We start from the raw sequence: 22,913 nt of genomic DNA on the forward strand, positions 1-22,913 counted from the left end.
AGAAGTAACAAGTGGGAAATGGTACGAAAAGGGAGGGGAATCAGGAGGGAGGGTAAACTGAGGAAGGCGGCAGTCAAAAGCAAAATTTTGTTGAGGAGTGGAAGGGGAAAGGGAGAAATATAAGCATAAACAGGGGGAAATAGGATGGAGAAAAAGACACAGATAGAAATCATAACTGTGAACATGAATGGGATGAACTCTCCCATAAAAAAGAAGCAGATAGCAGAATGGATTAAAAACCATAATCCTACAAGATGCTGTTTACAAGAAACATATTTGAAACAGGCAGACACACACAGGATAAAGGTAAAAGGCTGGAGTAAAATATATTGCGACTCAGCTAAAGTAAAAAAAGCAGGTGTAGCAATCCTAATCTCAGACAAAGCAAAAGTAAAGATATATTTAATTAAAAGAGATAAGGAAGGACATTACATCCTGCTAAAAGGCACCATAAACAATGAAGCAATATCATTGTTTAACATATATGCACCAAGTGGTATGGCATACAGATTCTTAGAGGAGAGGTTAAGGGAGTTACAGGAAGAAATAGACAGAAAAACTATAATATTGGGAGACCTCAACCTCCCCCTTTCTGACCTTGATAAATCTAACCTCAAAATAAATAGGAAAGAAGTTAAGGAGGTAAACAGAATTTTTGAAAAGGCAGATATGATGGACCTCTGGAGAAAAATGAATGGGCATAAAAAGGAATATACTTTGTGCTCCGTGGTATGTGGCACATACTCAAAAATTGACCATGTACTAGGGCATAAAAACTTCACAATCCAGCACAGAAAGGCAGATGTAGTCAAAGCATACTCCTCAGATCATGATGCAATAAGAATAATTTGTAACAAAGAACCATGGAAAAATAAGCTAAAAATTAATTGGAAACTAAGTAATCTAATTCTAAATAATGAGTGGGCCAAAGAACAAATCAGAGAAACAATTAATAAATTCATTCAAGAGAATGACAATAATGAAACAACATACCAAAACTTATGGGATGCAGCAAAAGCAGTTCTTAGGGGAAGTTTTATATCTCTAAATGCTTACATGAATAAAATATGGAAAAAGGAGATCAATGATCTGGGCATACAGCTGAAAAAGCTAGAAAAAGAGTAAATTGAAAATCCCCAATTAAATACCAAATTAGAAATACTGAAAATCAAAGGAGAGATTAAAAAAATTGAAACCAAGAAAACTATTGAATCAATAAATAAAACAAAGACCTGGTTTTATGAAAAAACCAATAAACTTGATAAACCTTTGGTCAATTTGATTTAAAAAGAAAGAAGAAAATCAAATTACCAGTATCAAAAATGAAAAGGGTGAGTTCACTTCTAATGAAGAGGAAATCAAAACAATAATTAGGAATTATTTTGTACAATTGTATGCCCACAAATTTGAAATCCTTAGAGATATGGATGAATATCTACAAAAATATATATTGCCCATGTTAACAGAAAAGGAAGCAAAATTTCTAAATAACCCCATTTGAGAAAAAGAAATTGAGCAAGCCATCAACTAATTTCCTAGGAAAAAATCTCCAGGACCAGATGGTTTTACATGTGAATTCTATCAAACATTTAAAGAATAATTAATTCCTATACTTTGTAGCCTAGTTGGGAAAATAAGTGAAGAAGAAGTCCTACCAAATTCTTTTTTGACACAAATATGGTACTAATACCCAAACCAGGTAGAGTCAAAACAGAGAAAAAAAATTATAGACCAATTTCCCTAATGAATATTGATGAAAAAATTTTAAATAAAATATTAGCAAAAAAATTGCAGCAACTTATCATGAGAATAATGCACTATGACCAGGTAGGATTTATTCCAGGAATGCAAGGCTGGTTCAATATTAGGAAAACTATTAGCATAATTGACCATATCAACAACAAAACTAGCAGAAACCATATGATCATCTCAATAGATGCAGAAAAAGCCTTTGACAAAATATAATACCCATTCCTATTAAAAACACTAGATACATTGGAATAAATGGAGCCTTCCTTAAAATTATAAATAGCATCTACCTAAAACCATCAACAAGCATTATTTGTAATGGGGATAAGCTAGATGCATTCCCAATAAGATCAGGGGTGAAACAAGGATGTCCATTATCACCCCTACTATTCAATTTGGTACTAGAAACGTTAGCTGTAGCAATAAGAGAAGAAAAAGAAATTGAAAGATTTAGAATAGGCAAAGAAGAAGCTACATTATCACTTTTTGCAGATGATATGATGATTTACTTAGAGAATCCTAGAGAATCAAGTAAAAAACTACTTGAAATAATAAAACTCTAGCAAAGTTGCAGGATATAAAATAAACCTACATAAATCCTCAGCATTCCTATACATTACTGACAAAGCCCAACAGCAAGAGATAGAAAGAGAGATTTCATTCAAAGTTACTGTAGACACTATAAAATGTTTGGCAGTCTATTTGCCAAGACAAACCCAGGGCCTATATGAACATAATTATGAAACACTTTTCACGCAAATAAAGTCAGATCTAAATAAATGGAGAAATATCAGTTGCTCATGGTTAGGCTGAGCTAATATAATAAAAATGACAATTTTACCTAAATTGATCTATCTATTCAGTGCCAAACCAATTGAACTACCAAAAAATCATTTTACATAGCTGGATAAAAATAATAGCAAAATTCATCTGGAAGAACAAGAGGTCTAGAATATCTATGGTATTAATGAAAAGAAATGCTAGGGAAGGTGGCCTAGCCATACCAGATATTAAACTGTACTATAGAGTACTATAGAGTCATCAAAACTACCTGGTACTTGCTAGGAAACAGAGTTGTGGATCAGTGGAACAGGAAAGGAACACAAGATGGAGAAGTCAACGACTATAGCAATCTACTCTTTGAAAAACCCAAAGAGGCCAGCTTCTGAACTAAGAATTCACTATTTCACAAAAACTGTTGGGAAAATTGGAAAATGGTAGGGCAGAAACTGGGCATAGACCAATATCTTACAATGAATACCAGAATAAAGTCAAAATAGGTTCATGATTCAAGAAGAAAGGCTGATAATATAAACAATTTGGGAGAGCAAGGAATAGTTTACCTATCAGATTTATGGGAGAGGAAAGAATTTATGATATAACAAGAGATAGAAAGCATTACAAAATGCAAAATGGATAATTTTGATTATGTTAAATTGAAATGTTTTTGTACAAAAAAAAGCCAATGCAACAAAAATTAGAAGGGAAGCAGAAAATTGGGAGAAAATCTTTACAACTACTGTAGCTGATAAAGGCCTCATTTCTAAAATATACAGGGAACTAAGCCAAATATATAGGAATACAAGTCATTCCCCAGTTGAAAGTTGGTCAAAGGATATGAACAGGCAATTTCCAGAGGAAAAAACTAAAGCTATCTATAGGCATATGAAAAAATTCTCGAAATCACTACTGATTAGAGAAATGCAAATCAAAACAACTCTTAGATACCACATCTCTCCTGTCAGATTGACTAAAATAACAAAACAGGAAAATGATAAATGCTGGAGAGGATGTGGGAAAATTGGAACATTGTTACATTTCTGGTGGAGTTGTGAGCTGATCCAGCCATTTTGGAGAGCAATTTGGAACTATGCCCAAAGGGCTATAAAAATGTTCATACCCTTTGACCCAGCAATACCACTTCTACGGTTGTTTCCCAAAGAGATCACACAAGTGGGAAAAGGACCCATATGTACAAAAGTATTTATAGCAGCTCTTTTTGTGGTAGCTAAGAATTGGAAATCAAAGGGATGTCAATCAATTGGGGAATGGCTGAACAAGCTGTGGTATATGAAGTTAATGGAATACTATTGTGCTATAAGAAATGGGGATGATACAGACTTCATAACAACCGGGAAAAACCTACATGACATAATGCTGAGTGAGTGGAGCAGAGCCAGGAGAACATTAAACACAACCACAGATATATGGATTCTGTGAGGACTAACCCTGACAGACTTCGCTCATCTCAGCAACACCAGGTACAAAGACAACTCCAGAGGACTCACGATGGAGAATGCTATCTACATCCAGAGAAAGAACTATGAAGTATGAACGCAGACTGAAACACACTTCATGCTAGCCTTTTTCCACCCCCCCTTTTTTCTTTTTTCTCTTTTGTTTTTGTTTTGGGGTTGGTTTTTGTTTTGTTTTTTTGGTCCTGTTTCTTCTTTCTCATGATTCATTTCATTGGTCATAGCTCTTCTCCATAACTTGACTTGTGTGTGAATTAATTTGATGCGAAGTTATACGTGGAAGTTATATGGGATACCATGCCATGTTGGGGGGTGGGGAGGGAGGGAAGAAAATCTGGAACTCAAAATTATGTAGAACCAAGTGTTGTAAACTAAAAATTAAAAAAAAATAAAAAAAAGAAATGTAGATGTCGTATTTCAAGAAATTATAAAGGAAAATTTCTCAGGTAACCTAGAATCAAAAGTTAAGACAGACAGTGAAAGAATCCATGGATTGCCTCCTGAAAGATCCCAAATTGAAAACTCCCAAGAGTACTATACCCAAATCACAGCATTCCCAGGTCAAGGAAAAAATAGTGCAAGTATCCAGAAAGACACAATTCAAATATCATACAGCCACAGTCAGGATAACACAAGACTTAGGAGCTTTCACAATAAAGGATCAGAGGGCTTGGAATATGATATTCCAGAAGGCAAAGTTAGGATTAAAACAACAAAAATATAATCTGTCCAGCAAACCATGTAATCCTTCAAGGGAAAAAATGGATATTTATTGAAATCAAACATTTCTGATGGAAAGACCACAGATGACTAGAAAATTTGACATACAAGACTCAAGTGAAGCATAAGAAGGTAAACATGAAGGAGAGATCATAAGGGAATCAATAAGGTTAAAATGTTTACAATTCATGTAAGGGAAGATGATACCTATAATTCCTAAGTACTTTATCATTATTATGGCAGTCAGAAGGAGTGTATATAGACAGAGGAAAACAATGTGAGATAATTATGATGGGAAGATTTTTAAAAAATTAAATTAAAAAGTGAGAAATAAGCATGCACTGGGAGAAGGGAGAAGGGAGAGTAAGAACAGGGAAAATCATTTCTTATAAAAGAGGTGAAAAAATAAGAGCTTTTACAATGAAGCGGAAGATGGAGGGTGGTGGCAATGTTTGCACTTTGCTGTGATCAGAATTGTCTCAAAGAAGAAATGACATACACACTCAGTGGGGTATAGAAATCTATCTTATACTACAGGGAAGTAGGAAGGGATGATCAATGATCCATGATGAACAAAGGATCCTAGACATCATATTTCAAGAAATGATAAAGGAAAACTTCTCAGGTAACCTAGAATTAAAGGCCAAAATAGAAAGTGAAAGAATCCACTGACCACCTCCTGAAATATATCCCAAACCAAAAACTCTATTTAGCATATATATATATCTATCTATCTATATATATATATATATATATATATATATATATATATATATATATATATATATGAAAAGGGAATAAAGGGAATGAGGTTAATAAAAGAGAGATCAGATTAAGGGGGACTGTAGTCAGAAGCAAAAGAGACATTTGAGAAGGGATGGGATAAAGAAAGAGAGACAGAGAGAGACAGAGACAGAGAAAGAGAGGATGGAGGGATATACAAAGTAATCATAACTGTGAATGTGAAAAGGATGAACTCAACTGGAAAACAGAACTGAATAGCATAATAGATTAAAAACCTGAATCCAACAATGAATTGGTTACAAGAAACACATTTGAAACAGAGAGACACACATGGAGTAAAATAAGAGACTGGAGCAGGATTTATTATGCTTCAGCAGGGGCAAAAAAAAGTGGGGCAGGGGTAATAATGCATAATCACAGACAAAGCAAAAGCAAAAACTAGACAGTTGAAATAGATAAGCAAGGAAACTACATTTTGTTAAAAGGTACCATAGAAAAAGAAGCAATATCAATACTAAATATATATGAACCAAGAGACATAGCATCCAAATTCTTAAAGGAAAAGTGAAATGATTTACAGGAGGAAATAGTAAACTTATTCTAGTGGGAGATCTCAACTTTACCCTCTCAGAACAAGATAAATCAAACCATAAAATAGGCAATAAAGAAGTTAAGGAGATAAATGGAATTTTAGGAAATTTAGCCGTGATAGACTTCTGGAGAAAACCGAATGGGAACAGAAAGGAGCATAGTTTTTTTTCTCAGTTGTACTTGGCACCTTTACAAAAACTGACCATCTTAGGGCATAAAAACCTCACAGTCAAATGCAGAAAAGCAGAAATATTAAATGTACACTTTTCAGATCATAATGCAATAAAATCACACTCAAAAAAGACAGTGGAAAGATAGATAAAAAAATTGAAGAATAAGCAAATGAAACAGCAAATCATAGAAACAGTCAGTAATTGAAAGAGAATGACAAAAATGAGACAACATGACAAGATTTATGGCATGCAGCCAAAACAATACTAAGGGGAAATTTTATATCTCTAAATGATTATATCAATAAAATAGCGAAAGAGCAGATCAAAGGAGATTAATAAAACTGTAAATACAGGGCAGTTAGGTGGCACAGAGAGTAGAACACCAGCCCTAGAGTCACAAAGACCTGAGTTCAAATCTGGCCTCAGACATTTGACACATTTACTAGCTACCTTGGCCAAGTCATTTAACCCCAACTACCCTACCCCAAAAAAAACCCTTAAAAAAACTAAAAATTAAAGAAATAAAACTGAAAACAAGAAAACCATTGAACTAACAAATGAAACTGGGAATAGATTTTGTGAATAAATATAAAACAGATAAATTGTTTAGTTTATTAAAAAAAAACACCAAATTACCAGTACCAAAAATGAAAAGAGTGAATTTGCCACTAACAAAGAGGAAATTAAAGCAATTATTAAAAGCTATTCTGCCTAATTATATGCCCTCAAAATCTGACAATCTAAGAGAAGTGGATAAATATTTTTAAAAATACAAATTGCCGAGGTTAAAGGAAAAGATGATAAAATATTTAAATAACCCCAGCTTGGGGAAAAAAAATTGAACAAGCCATTAATGAGCTTCCTAAGAAAAAATTCCCAGGGACAGGTGGATTTACAAGTAAATTCTGCTGAAAATTTAAAAATTATTCGTTCCAATGCTATATAAATTAATTGGAAAAAGAGGCAAAGAAAGAGTCCTACCAAATTCCTTTTAAAAATCGAATATGGTGCTGATGTTGATGGAAATTTTTTAAATAAAATACAAACAAGATTACAGCAATATATCCAAAAAGATCATACACTATCAGCATGGGAAATTTATACCAGGAATGCAGAACTGGTTCAATATTAGGAAAACTGCCAATATAATAGACCACATAAATAACAAAATCAACAAAAATCATATGATTATCTCAATTGATGCAGAAAAAGCTTTTAACAAGATACAACAATCATTCCTATTAAAAACACTAAAAAGCTTATGAATAAATGGAGCTTTCCTGAAAACGATAAATAGTATCTATCTAAAACCATCAGCAAGCTTTATCCATAATGGAGATAGTCTAGAAGCCTTCCCAGTAAGATCAAGATTGTGTGGTTATAATGCGATTGAAGATCTTTCCCACCAATTCAATATGTCTCAGGTGGGGCCATTTAAGAGAGACAGGCCCATACCTTTATGATGCCAATCAGTGATTAAAGATCTTTCCCACACTCTTTTGCCTATTGGGCATGAAGCCCTTAGGCCATAAAAAGAACATATACACCCAGAAGGTAGCTATTGAGGATGGAGAATTCAGAAGTCAGAAGAGAAGTCAGACTTCAGAATTTAGCCCAAGGAGAAGGAGTAAGAACTCCAAGTCCACAGAGCTGTTAAACAGAGTGTTGAGGGGAGAGTGGAGACCAGAGAGCTCCAGACCAGAGGACTGATGCAGGAGAGGACACAGGCAAGTAAACAGTTAGGATTCATGAGTGATTGTTTATGGGAAGGCCCTAGCAGGGGGAAAGGTTACAGGATGACTTGCCTCTTTGCTGTAATACTGTGTTTTAATCTCCTTGTTGCTACATTGACATGGACTTACTGATTCTCGAGTGCAATAACTGCTATATCAAATTGGAATTACTGGTTCTGGGATTTGATTCTTTGGTGCCTTAATAAATGTTATATTTCCTCTGCCTTCTACCTAGAGTTTTTCATACTTTGCAATTCTGAACCATACAGGTGTGTTCATGGTTATCCTCCAGGTCATGAATCTTGCCTTACTGCTACAGAGCGAAGCAAGGATGTCCATTCGTACTACTGTTACACTACATTGTACTAGAAATACTATCCATATCAATAAAAGAAGAAAAAAGATTGAAGAACTTTGAATAGGCAAAGAGGAAACAAAATTCACTCTTTGCAGGTGATATGATGGCATTCTTAGAGAATCTTAGATTATCAATTTAAAAATTAGTTTAAATAATTAACAACTTAAGGAAAGTTGCAAGATGCAAAATAGACACACATAAATCATAGATATTTCTATACATTATGAACAAAGTACAGCAGTAAGAGATAGAGAAATTCCACTTAAAATACCTGTAGACAATAAGGCAAACCCAGGAGCTTTATGAACATAATTACAAAATCATTTTTACACAAAGTCAGATATGAACAATTAGAAAACTATTAATTGCATGGGTAGGCCAAGCCAATATAATTTATTCATTCAGTACAATACCAATCAAACTACCAAAAATTATATTATAAGGCTAGAAAAAATCTTAACAAAAGCCATCTGGAAAAACAAAAAGGTTTGTAAAAACAAAATATCTATGGAATTAATGAAAAAATAATGTGATGGAAGGTGTCTTGGCCATAACAGATCTCAAAACTGCATTACAGAAAAGTAATCATTACAATAATCTGTTGCTGGCTAAGAAATAGAATGGCAGATAAGTGCAAGAGATTAGGTACACAATACACAATACCAATGACCATGGTAATGTAGTGTTTGAGAAACACAAAGATTCCAGCTTGTGGGACAAGAACTCATGATTTTACAAAAACTTCTATGAAAACTGGAAAGCAGTTTGGCAGAAATTAGGAGTAGACCAAAAACTTACACCGTGTACCAAGATGACATTCAAATAGGTGCATGATTTAGACACAAAGACTGATAACTTAGGCAAATTAGGTAATCATGGGATATCTGATCTATGGAGAAGGGAAGAACTTGTGACTGAACTAGAGACAGAGAGAATTATAGGATGTGAAATGGATAATTTTGATTATTCTAAATAAATATATGGAGAATTGAGTCAAATTTATAAGAATATAAGTCACTGTCTGATAAGTAAAGAATATGAGCAGGCAGTTTTCAAATGATGAAATCAAAGCTATCACTAGTCATATAAAAAATGCTCTAAATCACTGTTAACTAGAGAAATACAAATTAAAACAACTCTGAGGTACTAGCTCATACCTATCAGATTGGCTAACATGACAGAAAAGGAAAAGGACAAATGTTGCAGAAGATGTGGGAAAATTAGGACACTAATAAACTGTTAGTGGAATAATGAACTTATCCAACCATTCTGGAGAGCAATTTGGAACCATGGCAAAAGTTGCAAAATTGTGTATGGCATCTGACCCAGCAATACTACTTGTTGGTTTAAAAAAAGGAAAAGGGCCTATATGTACAAAAATATTTATATCAGATTTTTTTGTGGAGGCAAAGAATTAAAAATTGATGGGATGCACATCAATTAGGGAATGGCTGAACAAGTTCTTGTATATGATCGTGATGGAATACTATTGTTCTATAAGAAATGATGAGTAGGATTCTTTCAGTAAAAACTGGAAAAACTTACATGAATGATGCAAAGTAAAATGCGCCAAACCAGGAGAGAATTCTACACAGCAATAGCAATACTGTATGATGATCAACTGTAAAAAACTTAGCTATTTTCAATAATACAAAGATCCAAGAAAATTCTGAAGGACTTTTGATGAAAAATGCTATCCGCCTACAAAGTAAAAAGTGATGGCATCTGAATGCAGATCAAAGCATGCTGTTTTTTACTCTTTTAATGGGTTATTTTTGGTCTATGTTTTCTTTCACAACACTAGTACAGAAAAATGTTTTGCATTGCTGTATATGTACTACCTATATGAAATTGCTTGCTTTCTCAATACAAGAGGAGGGGATGGAGGAATGGAGAGAAATTGGAACTCAAAATTTTGAAAATGAATGTTAAAAATGGTTTTTACATGTAATTGGTAAAAATAAAATATTTAAAACAAAAAAATAGCTCAATGATGAAACAATTAAAAATTATTTACCTGTAACTGAGGAAAAAATAACATTAAAATATTTTTAAATATATAAGTTTGGACCTAAATTTAATATGCTTCAGCTAAACAAACAAAAGTGGCAGAAGAAACCACAATTTCAGACAAGGAAAAAGAAAAATTGACTTAAAAGAAATAAAGAAGGAAACTACATTGTATGGAATGTTAATATAGGCAAGAATTGATTTAAGTATTTAACATATACACACCCAAAGCTATCACTTCTAAATACCTAAAAGAAAAATTACATGATTATAACAATAAAACTATAGTTATGAAGGACTTCCTTTTACCCCATCAGACTTTAATACATGTGAACAAAAAGAAAACCAAGAACATTAAAAATCTGAATAGAATTTTAGAAGAAAGAAAATGATATGATAGACCTTTGGTGATTACTGAATGGAAAAATTTACATTCTTGCCAGCTATGAATAGGCATCTTCACATACTTTGATCATGTATTAGAACATAAAAGCATCACAAATAAATACAGCAAAGCAGAAATATCATACACATCACAACCCAGTGAAATTATATTAAATAAAGGACCCCATGGGAGAAAAGTATTAAAAATCAATGGAAGACTAAATACCTTAATACCGAAGAGTTGCTAAGTCAGAAAACAATAATGTATTAAAATGGCAGGGAAAATAAGACAATATACCACAATTTTAGGCTCCAACCAAAGCATAAGGAGAAATTTTATATCTTTAAACTCTTTTATTAATTAAAAAAAAGATCAATTATCTGGGAACACAACTAAAATACTAGAAAACCAACAAATTAAAAAACAATTAAACACCAAGATAAAAATACTAAAATTTAAAGAAAAAACTGACAAAATTGAAAACAAAAATAAATTAGTAACAAAACTAGGAGCTAATTTAAAAATAGATATACCATTAGCTAATTAAATATAAGAAAGAGGGAAATTAAATTACTAGTGTGAAAAATGGAAATGGAAAATTCCTAACAAGTGAAGAAAAAACAGAGGATATTACTAGAAATCATTTCAGTCTATTAAATACCAGCAAACTTGACATCTCAAATGAAATAAATACATGGTAATTAAAATGTAAAATGCTCAAATTAACATAACAAGAAAGATAATTTAAACAATCTAATTTCAGAGGAAAACTAAATAAATCATAATTGAGTTTCCAAAGGTAAAATCTCAAAGACACCATGGATTCACAAATGAATTCTATCAAACATTCAAAGAATACTTAATGTCATTATTACATAAATTGTATTTTAAATGACAAAATGAGAGATTTGCCAAGTATTTATGGCACATATATGGTTATGATATATAAACCAGGAAAAATCAAAACAGAAAAAGAAAAAGTATGAATTAATAATTCCTGATGAGCATAGATGCAACAATTTCAAATAAAATATTAGCAATATAATCCTTATACTCCATGACCAGGTAGTATTTATACCTGGAATATGAGGTAAATATCAGTAAAAACCTTATCTTCAACTAGTCATATTAGTAAGAAAATTGACAAGAATGGTATCTTAATATCAATAGATACATACAGAAAAAGCTTTTGACAAAATACAATATGTCTGATGAAAACAGTAGATTTCACAGGAATAAATGAACCTTTCCTCTATAATAATTAATAGTACACATCTAAAACCAAGAGGTACCATTATTTGCATCAGAAATAAAGTAGAATTCTTTCAGATAAACTCATTGTACTACTTCTATTTGACAGTACTGGTTATAGCAATAAACCCCCCCCCCAAAAAAGAGAGAGAAGTTGAATGAATAACCTTATTGGTTAAAAGAAACAAAATTATCCCTTTGTGCAAATAATATCATGGTATTCTGGATTGGTTGGCTGTTGTGCTTCATTCTCAAAGAGGAACAAAATGACTTGACTATGTGGTATACTTAAAGAACCCTAAAGAGTCAATTGAAAATTATTAGCAATAATTAATAACTTCAGCAAATTTATAGGATACAAAATATTAAATGGACAAAAATCATCAGCATTTCTAGATAAAATCAAGCAGGAAAAGATAGAAATTTAATTTAAAATTGCTACAGACTACATAAAATATTTGGGATTCTCTCCATAAGACCGTGAGCTCCTTGACAGTAGGGGTTCTCCTTTACCTGTCATCATATTCCTAGCACTTAGCATAATGCCTGGCACATGATAGACACTCAATAAATGCTTTTGACATACTGATTTATTGATTCAACCTTCTAAAATATACACAAGAATCAAATAAATGTAATTACAAAAACTTTATAGAAAGACAACTACTAATACTTATGCACGTATGTATAGCATATATGTAATATAGTATATATAGCATAGTATATATAGTAACTACTAATACTAAGTAATTCCATAGAATAAGCCAGTATAATAACAATGACAATGCTATCTAATTAATTTACTCATTCAAAGCCATACCAATCAAGTTTCTTTCTAGAACTGGACAAAATAATATTGAAATTTATAAGGAACACAGAAAAACATAAAGAATGTCAAAAAAATTATGAAAAGAAAATGGGAAATGGGAATGGACATGATCTAAGTAAATGACAAAGCAGCAATTATCAACATTTGGTATCAAAATTTGATCAGAAGAACAGATTAGCTACCCAGTATTTGGTATATATCCAGCATTTGAAAATCCAGCTAACTGGAAAAAAACTCACTATTTGAGGGGTAAAAAACCCTTCTAGGAAGCTTGGACAGCAGTTTGTAAAAACTTAGATTTTGACCAACACTTCCCACTTCATACCAAGAGAAACTCCAAATGGAAGCATCACCTAGATATAAAAGGTCACAACATAAACAAATTAGAGAAACAGGCATAAGATCCATGGATAAGATAAAAGTTCATGACCAAACCAAGAATAAAGGAGGTCATATGAGATAGAATGGAAATTTTTGATTATATAAATTTTTAAAAGGATTTTGCACAAACATATCAAACAAAGTTAAGATAAAAAAGGAAACAAGTAACTGAGGAACATCAATACTGCAAGTGTGTCAGATAAAATTCTCATTTCCAAGATATATAAGGAATTGGTTCAAATAAAAATAAGAGCCACTCTCTAATTGATAAATAGTTTATGGATATGAATAGGTTGTTCTGAAGTGGGTGGGGGGAGGGAAGCCACTGGCTATCTATAACCATGTAAAAATGCTCCAAATCACTACTAATTAGGGATCTACAAATTAAAACAATTCTGAGATTCCACCTCACACCCATCAATGGCAAAGATGGCAAAAAAAGAAAATTATAAATGTTAGAGGAGCTGTGTGAGAATAGACAAATTAATACACTGGTAGACATTTGAATTGGTACAAGCATTCTGGAAAGCAATTTAGAACTATGCACATAAAGTTGCTAAACAATATGCTTCCAAACAGCTTTACCACTACTAGGTCTACACACAAAAGGGATCAAAGAAAGAGTAATAATATGTAGAAAATACATAAATAAAAATATTTATAACAGCAGTTTTTGGTGGAAAAAAATGAAAACAAAGGAATATTCATTCCTTGAAAAATAGCCAAGGGGCAGCTAGGTGGCACAGTGAGTAGAGCATCGGCCCTGGAGTCATGATGACCTGAATTCAAATCCGGCCTTAGACACTTGACACATGTACTAGCTGTGTGATCTTGGGCAAGTCACTTAACCCCAATTGCCCTGCCCCCCCAAAAAAGACTAGCCAAATAAGTCATGATAAGATGGGGCACTACTATCCTAAAAGAAATTAAGAAATAAATAATTTTAAATGATATGGACTTATCTGTAGTTCAGTGAAGAGTGAGGTAAGCAGAACCAGAAAAATGGTTTATACTATAACATGAATATTACAAAAATGAACAATTTTGAGGACAATTGTAAACTGATGAATTAAACAAACAGAACTAGGAGAACTATGTGCACAATAATTTTGAAAGTTGTAAGAACTGTGATCAATGTGATAACCATCTAGGTAGTAAGATTGAGAAACTGTTTGGCTTATAATCAGGAAAATGAGTTCAAATATATCCTCATTTATCAGCTATGCCTCAGTTTATTCAACACTAAAATGAGGATAAGAATAGAACCTATCTCAAGAACTGTTGTGAGGATGAAATGATAATAATGTTTGTAAAAGACTTAGCACAGTGCCTAGGACATGATGGGCGCTATTTAAATGCTTTGTTGTTGTTAAGTCACACTCTTCATGACACCGTGGACCATATAGCATACCAATATTGGCCATGACGTTTTCTCAGCAACAATTCTGGATAGTTCGGCATTTCCTTCTCCAGAGGATGAAGGCAAACAGAAGTTAAGGGAGTCACACAGCTGGTATGCCTCTGAGATTGGACTTGAACTCAGGAAGATAAGTCTTCTTAACTACAGGCCCATATCGCTATCCATTGAGCCACCTAACAGCTTCCATATAAATGCTAGCTATTATTGCTGTTGTAATTGTTATTAATCATTATTATGATTATTAACTTTTTATTATTCCAGGGGACCATTGATGAAATATCATTTCGTTAAATTTCAGTGATAGATTTAGGGTATAGAATGAAACAAATATATTTTTGAGTACAGCCATTGACGAAATTTATTTTGTTGACTATGTGTGTTTATTACATGAAATTTCTTTGTCTTTACTCTTTAGTGGGGCATGTGTGGAATGGAAAAATGTTTTGTGTTGATTAAAAATTAGGGAAAAGTATTGCTACGAATGTAGACTATCGATGCACTTTTGGATGAGATCACCATATTATTGATTTTGCTTCATCGTTTTACTTTTTTATAAAAAGTTCTTTTAGAAATGGAAAGTTTTGTAAATGTTTATAATGTAAAAAACAAAAAAAGTGAAAAAACCATTAAAAACAAACAAAAGTTCTCTATTATACTGAGTCAATTCCCCTTCCTGAATTATATAGTTTTAAAAGACATTGTATTCTTAGCTTTCATGCTTTTTAATTTTGCCTTTTGATGAATCAGGTTCCAGGATCTCCATACTTATGATAGTTGCTGCTAAGTCTTAAGTGATGCTGACTATACTTGGTACTTGATCTCTTTCTTCCCAGATACTTGCAATATTCTTTCTTCACAATGAAAACTCTGAATTTTGGCTAAGATATTCCTGGACATGTTTAATTTGGGATTTTGATCAGGAAATGATTAGATGATTTTTTTTTAATTTTCACATTGCCCTCTAACAGTTCTGGCTTCTTTTCTTTATTGAAGTAAAGTATCTGGATTTTTTGTTTGGTCCTATTTTTCATGTAGTCATTTTGTTCTTAATGCCTCATTATCATTTTCTAGGTCAGTTATTTTTGACAGTAGATATTTATCATGTTCAGTCATTTTTCATTTGTGTCCAATTCTTTGTGACCCCATTTGGTGTTTCCTTGGCAAAGATACCTGAGGAGTTTGCCATTTTCTTCTCCAGATCATTTTGCCTGAGGAATACTCATGTGAATGGGTTGTCTTAAAACTATGGGACTGAAGGCTTTGATGTCTTTGCTCTAGTTTATAACATCAGTAACTAATTCTTTATTGTCTAGTTGTTAGCACAATATCTAATGCTCTTAATATAGGCTTGTTGATTGAGTGACTGTTAGTCTTTACCACTCTACAGCTGTATAAATACTCTCCTATACTTGAACACAATTTACAAACTCTTTCAATTTACACTCACCCTTAAAATGTGCTTCTGAAAGTGTTCTCTTAATTCACTCCTGTTTAAGCCAGAAAAATTCTGTAAAACTCATTAGACTAGCTATCTCTGAGTTGTGCAGATGATACTGGTCAGCTTTTCACTACCAAGATGTTATGCTGAACAAAGAGAAGAGAGGTTACAGCAAGTACCATGCTTCTCTCTCTGTCTCTGTCTCTCTGTCTGTCTGTCTGTCTCTCTCTGTGTCTATCTCTGTCTCTCTGTGTCTGTGTCTTTCTGTCTCTCTCTGTCTCTCTCTGTCTCTCTCTGTCTGTGTCTCTCTGTCTCTGTCTGTCTCTGTCTCTGTCTCTCTCTGTCTCTCTCTCTATCTCACTCCCCTCTTCCCTTCTATCTTCCCTCCCCCCAATTTCTTGTCACAGTATCTGGCAAAAAGAAAATAAAAATATTAATTATGAAAAATTTACATGTTTAATAAGTTGAGTTGATAATGAACATATAATACACAGAAATAGTTCCATACCTGTTTTATTGGAGAGTTTAAATGATACCATCTTATCAGGAATATTACATACACTCCTCACTGAAGCAATACAGCTGTAATTAGCATAGTCCTGAGGTCGAAGATTCTTTAGCTTTAAGATTTTGGTTTCACCCTGGAAACATAGAAAAGGTTATTATAAAGAACCTGTAATTAATTAGAAATAACAAGCCAAATATACTGCATTAATTCAGATTATTAAAAAGCAAATACTAAATAATAGCTATGTTATATTTTGATGTTTTATTTTAAGCAAATTTTCCTATTTCTTAGAATAGATTATATTTTACAGTGTCATACATGCTACAGTAAATTTCCAGAATAAAGAAACTGGATATAACAAAAACTCTTAATGTTTTTTATACTGGTTTTCTAGAGGGAAAAAAAAAACATTTGGGGAAGAAGTTATGTAAATTGCTATGCAAAGAACTGTATAGCATTCTTAATAAGGGACACTGTTGCATTTATTTCATTAACTTTGCGCTCAGAACAAAATGTTTGCTGTTGGCTCTTTTTTTGTCTTTCTAATATACTTTATAGCAAAATCTGTATGGATGCTATGATTCTTTGGAAAAAATGTTTTATAATCTCCATTATTAAGGATACTATGCTGTTCTTTGCATGGTAAGAGTTTTTATTCTATAATCCTTCTACACATTATAAAGTCAGTATACCAAATTTGTGAACATCACATCTACTCAGCACTTCCTACTGGGTTCCTTCGTTATCTTGCTTAGCTTTCATCAGATAATCTGAAATGATTCTTAGTTTATGTACATCTATCCAGTCAGTGAATATGCCTTTTATTAAGCTGAGAACTGTGCCAGGCAGTGTGCTAAGTCCTAGGAAGGAAAAGAAAAGCAAGAACACAACCCCTGCCCTCAAGGAGCTCACAAAAATAACTGAAATCTTCCCTCTGTCTCCTCACCAAGGCCCTACTCTGCTTTGATCTCAACCTACCAGAAACTTGGAATATCCACTTGGCTCTAATAGGCAAGATTTTTGCTTTTTTAAATCTCAACAATTTCCAGTCCTCCTTTACATGTTATCATTAGAATGTAAGCTCCTTGAGGGTAAGAACTGTCTTACGTGCTTGTACTTGTATTCCCAGAACTTAGTACAGTGTCTAGCCCACTAAGTGCTTGCTAAATTATCTATCTATCTATCTATCTATCTGTCTGTCTGTCTGTCTGTCTGTCTGTCTCTCTGTCTCTCTGTCTGTCTCTGTCTATCTATCTATCTATCCATCTGTCATCTCAAAAACCATTATCCCACCAGTCAACCCACCAGGACAGTGGGGGCTAGATGTATGGACACATCTTGCTAACAGTCCTGTTCTTCCCTCCTTCCTTTTCTTGCATGAGGGAAAACAATCTAATCCCATTACTATAGGGAAAGGTGTGCTGATCTATTACTGTAAAGCTGCATTACAAATCTTTTTGAGTCTGAATTTAGGAAACCATCAAGGAAAGCTCATCTCCTTATCCACCATTCTCCACTCAATCATACCCACCCATGTCTGCCCTCTCCACTCCAAGTTCTTATGTAATTCTGAATTCTTCTTTCACTGTGCTCCTTTTATTCTTAACAAAATGTCATTCATATTGGACCTTTACCTCTCCTTCCAGTCACAGAAACATGGCTCTGTCTGGAATGCAGTATATCCATGGACACTTTCTTCAATACTAAATATATCATCTCTCATGCCCCTTGACATGTGGAACAGTAAGAGAAGTAGGCATTTGGTTCTGCAGTGGATAGAGCCTTGGGCCTGGAGTTAAGAGCTGAGTTCACATCTAGCCTCTAACACTTAACAAGCTATGCGACCATGGGCAAGTCTCCACTTCTGTTTGCCTACATATCCTCAACTGTAAATAGCACCTACCTCCTAGGCTTGTTGTGAGGATAAAATAAGATGATATTTTTAAAAGTGTTTAGCATAGTGCCTAGCACATAGTAGGTGCTATGTAAATAAATGCTCATTCTCTTTCTTTCCTTTTTCTTCCCTTCCTTTCCTATCTTTTCTTGCCATTTATAGGTCCTCTTTCTACCACTTCCAATCACTAACCTCTCTTTTGTTGATGTTCAAAACATACATACATATCATTCCATCCAGATCCTAATGACTATTATTCACTAGTAAAGCCATTCTTCCTCCTTTCTCAAGAAGTTTAATTCCTAGCTCAAACTCTTTTTCTTTAACTCAATACCTGCCCATGTAAGTGAGGATTTCATTACACAAACTGTTGTCACTTCAGTTTATCAACTGTCTCAGTTCCTGTAGCCTGTATCTTCCCATCATAGCAGCCACATGCAGGCATACCCTTGATGTCCTCATCCACATGTATTCTAGCTCCACAGTCCATAAACTTGAAATTCCTTTCTCACTGTAATCTCTTTTCCTTCTAGCTCTCTCCTCTTAAATCCATTCTCCATCTCACTACAACTTTCTCTTTGCTTTCCTAAGCTACCACCCCCGTTCTGGACTCACTTTTCTTCCTTCCAAATCTCACCATTGGGTTAACCAGTTCGATTTTACACTGTCTTCCACTCTTGAAAACCTCATTCTCTATTACTGTTACCATGAATGCTTTCTTGACTCCAATTCTTGATTATTCTCACCATCTTCATACTCTATTCATGATAACATTTTGATGAACATTTCAGTAAGAAGTCACACAAGTGTGCTGATTAGTCCCATTACAAATGTATATAATTCAGTTTTAACAAGGCTCTCACTGCTGCATGCTAATTTAAAACTCTTCTTTTATAGACACTCTAACAACCATTTTTCATTCTCACTATTACTTTCAAACCCTCTACTGCTCAATCATTTCCCAGGTCATGACTCCTGCACTGGTTACATTCTTCTCTCTTTGCAATCACCACCTCTTGGTAAACAATTTCAATTATATATTACACTTTACACTTGAATCTTGTCCCCTTTCTTAACACTGATCATGCCTTAACAAATTCCAGCACTGGATTACTTCCACCATTAGATTAGCTTCCTTTGCCCCTATGCATGGACTGCTGAATGGAGCTAGAGAAGATCATGAAACTATGCTGATTCCACTGATGTCCACTACAAAATATTATCTAATTTCAACTGAGCCCTCACTCCAGAAAAGCAAGGAGGAGTAGATAATCCTCAGTATTTGATTCTCTATCCAGCTCACCATGGTGGCTTTCCCAAACCTTTTCTATTGTCTTCAAACTTCCTATGACTATTCTAATACTCTTTAAATTGAGGAACTTGCCTCATACTTCACCAAAAAAGTGAAAGCATTCTATAAAAGTTCCCTATTCACTCCCTCTCACCTCACATGCCTTATTCTCTTCTCCTTTATCCCAAAAAGGTACCCCTTGTTCTTGACAAAGCAAATCCCTATACTGTATTTTTTTATTCCATTTTCTTTACTTCTCCAAAAGCTTGCCCCTACAGTAAGCCTAACTTTCTAAGTTTAAATCTTTCCCTTTTCACCCTTCCCTTCTACCTACAAATATGTATCCTTAAAAACAATTTCTTGATCGTACCATTCCCAGTAGCTATCTCCTATATATCTCTTCTTTTCTTTGCTAAACTTCTCAAAAAAACCTCTTCTTCCTCTCTCCTCACTCTCTTCTAGATCCACTACATTCTGGCTTCTGATCTCATCATTCAAATTAAACACTTTTTCAAAGTGAGCAAAGATCTCTTAATTATTAAATGTAATGCTTTTTTTCTCAATCCTTATCCTTCTTGACACTGATCAATCATTTAACTATGTTGATCACATTCTCTTCCTAGATATCTTTTGCTCTCCAAGATATTTTCACACTGTCCTCTCCTGGTTCTCCTCCTACCTGATACTCCTTATCATTACCTCTCAGTCCTCTTTACTGGATCTTGATCCATGTCATATCCATTAACTATAGGTATCCTATAAATTTGTGTTCTGGGCCCTTTTTTCTTTCTTTCTATAGTTTCTCAGTTGATGATCTCATCAATTCCCATGGGATCAACTATCATCTCTATGCAGATGATTTCCAAATTTATATATCCAACCTCAGTAACTCTTCTGAGTTTAAGGCACATTTTAATAACTCTCTATTAGACATTTTAAACTAGATCTTCCATAGGCATTTCAACTACACCACACTTAAAAAACAACTATATTTTTTTCAAGCCTTCTTCCTAAATGTGTTCAACTGTTGAGAATGACGTCATTCTTACAATCAATGAGATCTGAAACTTCAGTATCATCTTAAACTCTTCACTCTCAGAATCCACACATATCTAATTAAATTGCCAAATATTATCATTCCTATTTCTACAACATTTCTTGCATATGTTCTATTTTCACCAAACATAAATACCACCATAGTTCATGGCATCATCTTTTTCTCTCTTTTTTTAACTACTGTGTAGTACCCTTCTAGTTAGTATCCCTGTTTCAAATCTCTCTGCGTAACAATCCATGCTCCACAAAGCTACTAAAGTGATTTTATTTCAGAGAAAGTCTAACCATGTTATTCTCCTATTCAGTGTGTTCTAGTGACTCCTTATTACTTCAAGATCAAATGTCTTTTGGCATTTAAAACTCTCCAGTTTCCTCCTCTACAGATTTAGAGAATTTATTTTAAGTGAAAAGTTGTAAGTAAAAACAGTTACTCTGAATCCTCAGGAATATCTAGGCGTTAACCTTAATTTCAATTTATATCTAATCTACCCTCTCAGGTTGAGGCAAGAGTCAAGTTGCTGAAAACATCCGGATAATGAAGCAGTAGATTATATTACAGTATCTGTAGATAGAAAAGCAGTAGAAGAAGAAGTTAGATAAAGAGCAGACATCTTTTTCTGGGACTGCCCTTAGTTCTCAAGTAAGTGGGTAAAACATTTTCTCCTCTGAGATGCTTCTATGCCTTCTTTGATAACTCTCCACTGCCAGAGTTTTCTTATTTTTCTTTTTCTTTCTCTTTTCACTGGATAGGGGACCTTTATCAGAAAAAGCTGTTGCAAAGATTTTTTTTTTCCATGACTCTGTTTCATGTCTTATTTTAACTGCTTTTGTATGGTTTGTGCAAAAATTCAATAATTTTATAAAATCAAATCATTTTCTATTGACTTTTAGTCATAAACTTTTCTCTTATCCACAAATCTGAAAATCTCCTCTAATTTCCTTATGATACCATCTTTTAAGTCACAGTGTATTAGTCCATATCAATTGTAAGTTTAACTTGGTTAAATTCAATATGGGATTGACCCAAGCAAGCCTAATATCTGTGTTTTCCAGGTTTCTCAGCCATTTAGGAAAATTAAATAAATTTTCTGAGAATTTTCACAACTCAGAAGAAGAGAATAATTCCACATCTACAAGAAAAGACTGAAAAAAAATGAATTGGCCACAATTTAAACTAAAATGTTTAGGGAGAAATGAAACAAGAGGTTTTTTTTTCAAAGAGATGAAAAAATAAATATTTTATAAATTAAATGAGAGCACTAGAAGAAATAACTATAAAAAAGTAAGAATAAATAAAGAAGGAAAGACTTGGAAGGAGAATTAATAGTAGAGGACAAGAGGCCTAATACTTTAACCAAATAACAGACTCCTTGAAAATTAGAATAGACCAAACAAAAGTTAATGGATCCATAAGACAACAAGACATTGAAATGATGTCAAAAGACTGAAAAAAGAAGAAAATGTAATTAATCTTATATGAAAAAAAAACTTCTATAAAAATTAAAAGAAGTAGATTATATATCTCTCATAGCTATGGGTAAGATATGTATTTTTAATTTAATTTATTTTTTGTTATATTTTCAGGCTAAATTGTCTCTCTCCCTCTCCACACCATACTAGAGAAGGTGACCATTTGACACAGATATATACATATATAGAGAGAAATAACTATAGATATAGGTATATGTAGAACCATACTCTTTATATCTCTATTTATGAGTTCTTTCTTGGGAGGTGGATAGTATCATCCTTTACAGGTCTTTTAGAGTTCATTTGAATATTTACAATTATCAGAATAGCCTATTCATTTGGTTATTCTTCAAACAATATTGCTATTAATCTATGCAACATTCCTTTGGTTCTGCTTGTTTTAATCTTCATTATTTCATACACTTTCAATACTTTTTTTTAAATCAACCTGCTCATCATTTCTTACAACAGAGTCCATCACAGTCTTAAGTCACAACTTATTTAGCCATTCCCAAACTGATGGGCATCCCCTCCCTTTCCAGTTCTTAGCCACCACAAAGACAGCTGCTGTGAATATTTTGGAACTTACAAGTGCCTTTCCTTTTTTCTCTGATTACCTTGGGAAATAGACCAAACAGTGGTATTGCTGGGTCAAAG

At 33.4% G+C, this 22,913-nt stretch overlaps 1 protein-coding gene across 1 annotated transcript in view; it reads right to left on the minus strand.

Annotated features, from left to right (window-relative positions):
* The window catches only part of LOC118842014 (MAM domain-containing glycosylphosphatidylinositol anchor protein 2-like), a 132,964-nt gene that overhangs the window by 74,882 nt on the left and 35,169 nt on the right, over window positions 1-22,913 (minus strand). Inside the window, exon 2 of the mRNA XM_036749710.1 lies at window positions 16,546-16,678. Within this exon, the coding sequence (XP_036605605.1) occupies window positions 16,546-16,576 (31 nt within the window). The 5' untranslated portion in view covers window positions 16,577-16,678. The remainder of the gene's footprint in view (window positions 1-16,545; window positions 16,679-22,913) is intronic.

Source organism: Trichosurus vulpecula, chromosome 3, assembly GCF_011100635.1.
Source record: "Trichosurus vulpecula isolate mTriVul1 chromosome 3, mTriVul1.pri, whole genome shotgun sequence".
Classification (NCBI taxonomy): Eukaryota; Metazoa; Chordata; class Mammalia; order Diprotodontia; family Phalangeridae; genus Trichosurus; species Trichosurus vulpecula.